This window comes from Monoraphidium neglectum (assembly GCF_000611645.1).
Source record: "Monoraphidium neglectum strain SAG 48.87 unplaced genomic scaffold scaffold00292, whole genome shotgun sequence".
Classification (NCBI taxonomy): domain Eukaryota; kingdom Viridiplantae; phylum Chlorophyta; class Chlorophyceae; order Sphaeropleales; family Selenastraceae; genus Monoraphidium; species Monoraphidium neglectum.
This window is the reverse complement of record NW_014013336.1, coordinates 29,668-30,113: the sequence shown is the minus strand read 5'-3', so window position 1 is coordinate 30,113 and position 446 is coordinate 29,668. Positions and strand designations below refer to the sequence as shown.

The 446-nt window shown below is 78.3% G+C and overlaps 1 protein-coding gene across 1 annotated transcript in view; it reads left to right on the top strand.

The window, feature by feature from the left end:
• The window catches only part of MNEG_2557 (hypothetical protein), a gene marked incomplete at both ends in the record, with an annotated part of 1,813 nt that extends 1,367 nt beyond the window's left edge, over positions 1-446 (top strand). The window contains one exon of the mRNA XM_014048971.1: positions 9-446. Coding sequence (XP_013904425.1) covers positions 9-446 — 438 coding nt within the window. The remainder of the gene's footprint in view (positions 1-8) is intronic.

Here is a 446-nt window from a genome sequence, read left to right as displayed (position 1 = left end):
GCTTTCAGATCCGTTCGTGCATCTTGGACATCGCAGTGCAGCTGGGCTTCCAGTTTGACAGCCGCCCCGGCGACGTGTGGGCCATGGGCGTGACCCTGGCGGCGATGCTGCTGCCACTGCCCGAGGTCACCGCTGCGCTGGCCGCCGCGCGCGCCGGCAAGAAGTGGGCGCCCGCGCCCGGCTCCGCCGCCGCGGCGCTGCCGGCCGAGCTGCGGGACCTGCTGTTCCGCGGCATGCTGGCGCGGCGGCCGCGGCAGCGGCTGACGGTGGCGCAGCTCAAGGGCCACGCGTTCTTCGCCGGCGTCGACTGGGCGGCCGTGGAGGCGCGCGCGGCGCCGCTGCCCATCGACCTGGTGGCGCTGGCGCGGCGCGGCCGCGAGGCCGCCGCGGCGGCCGCCGCCGCCGCGCCCAGCCCGGCGGCCGCCGTTCCCGTCGCCTGCGCGTGA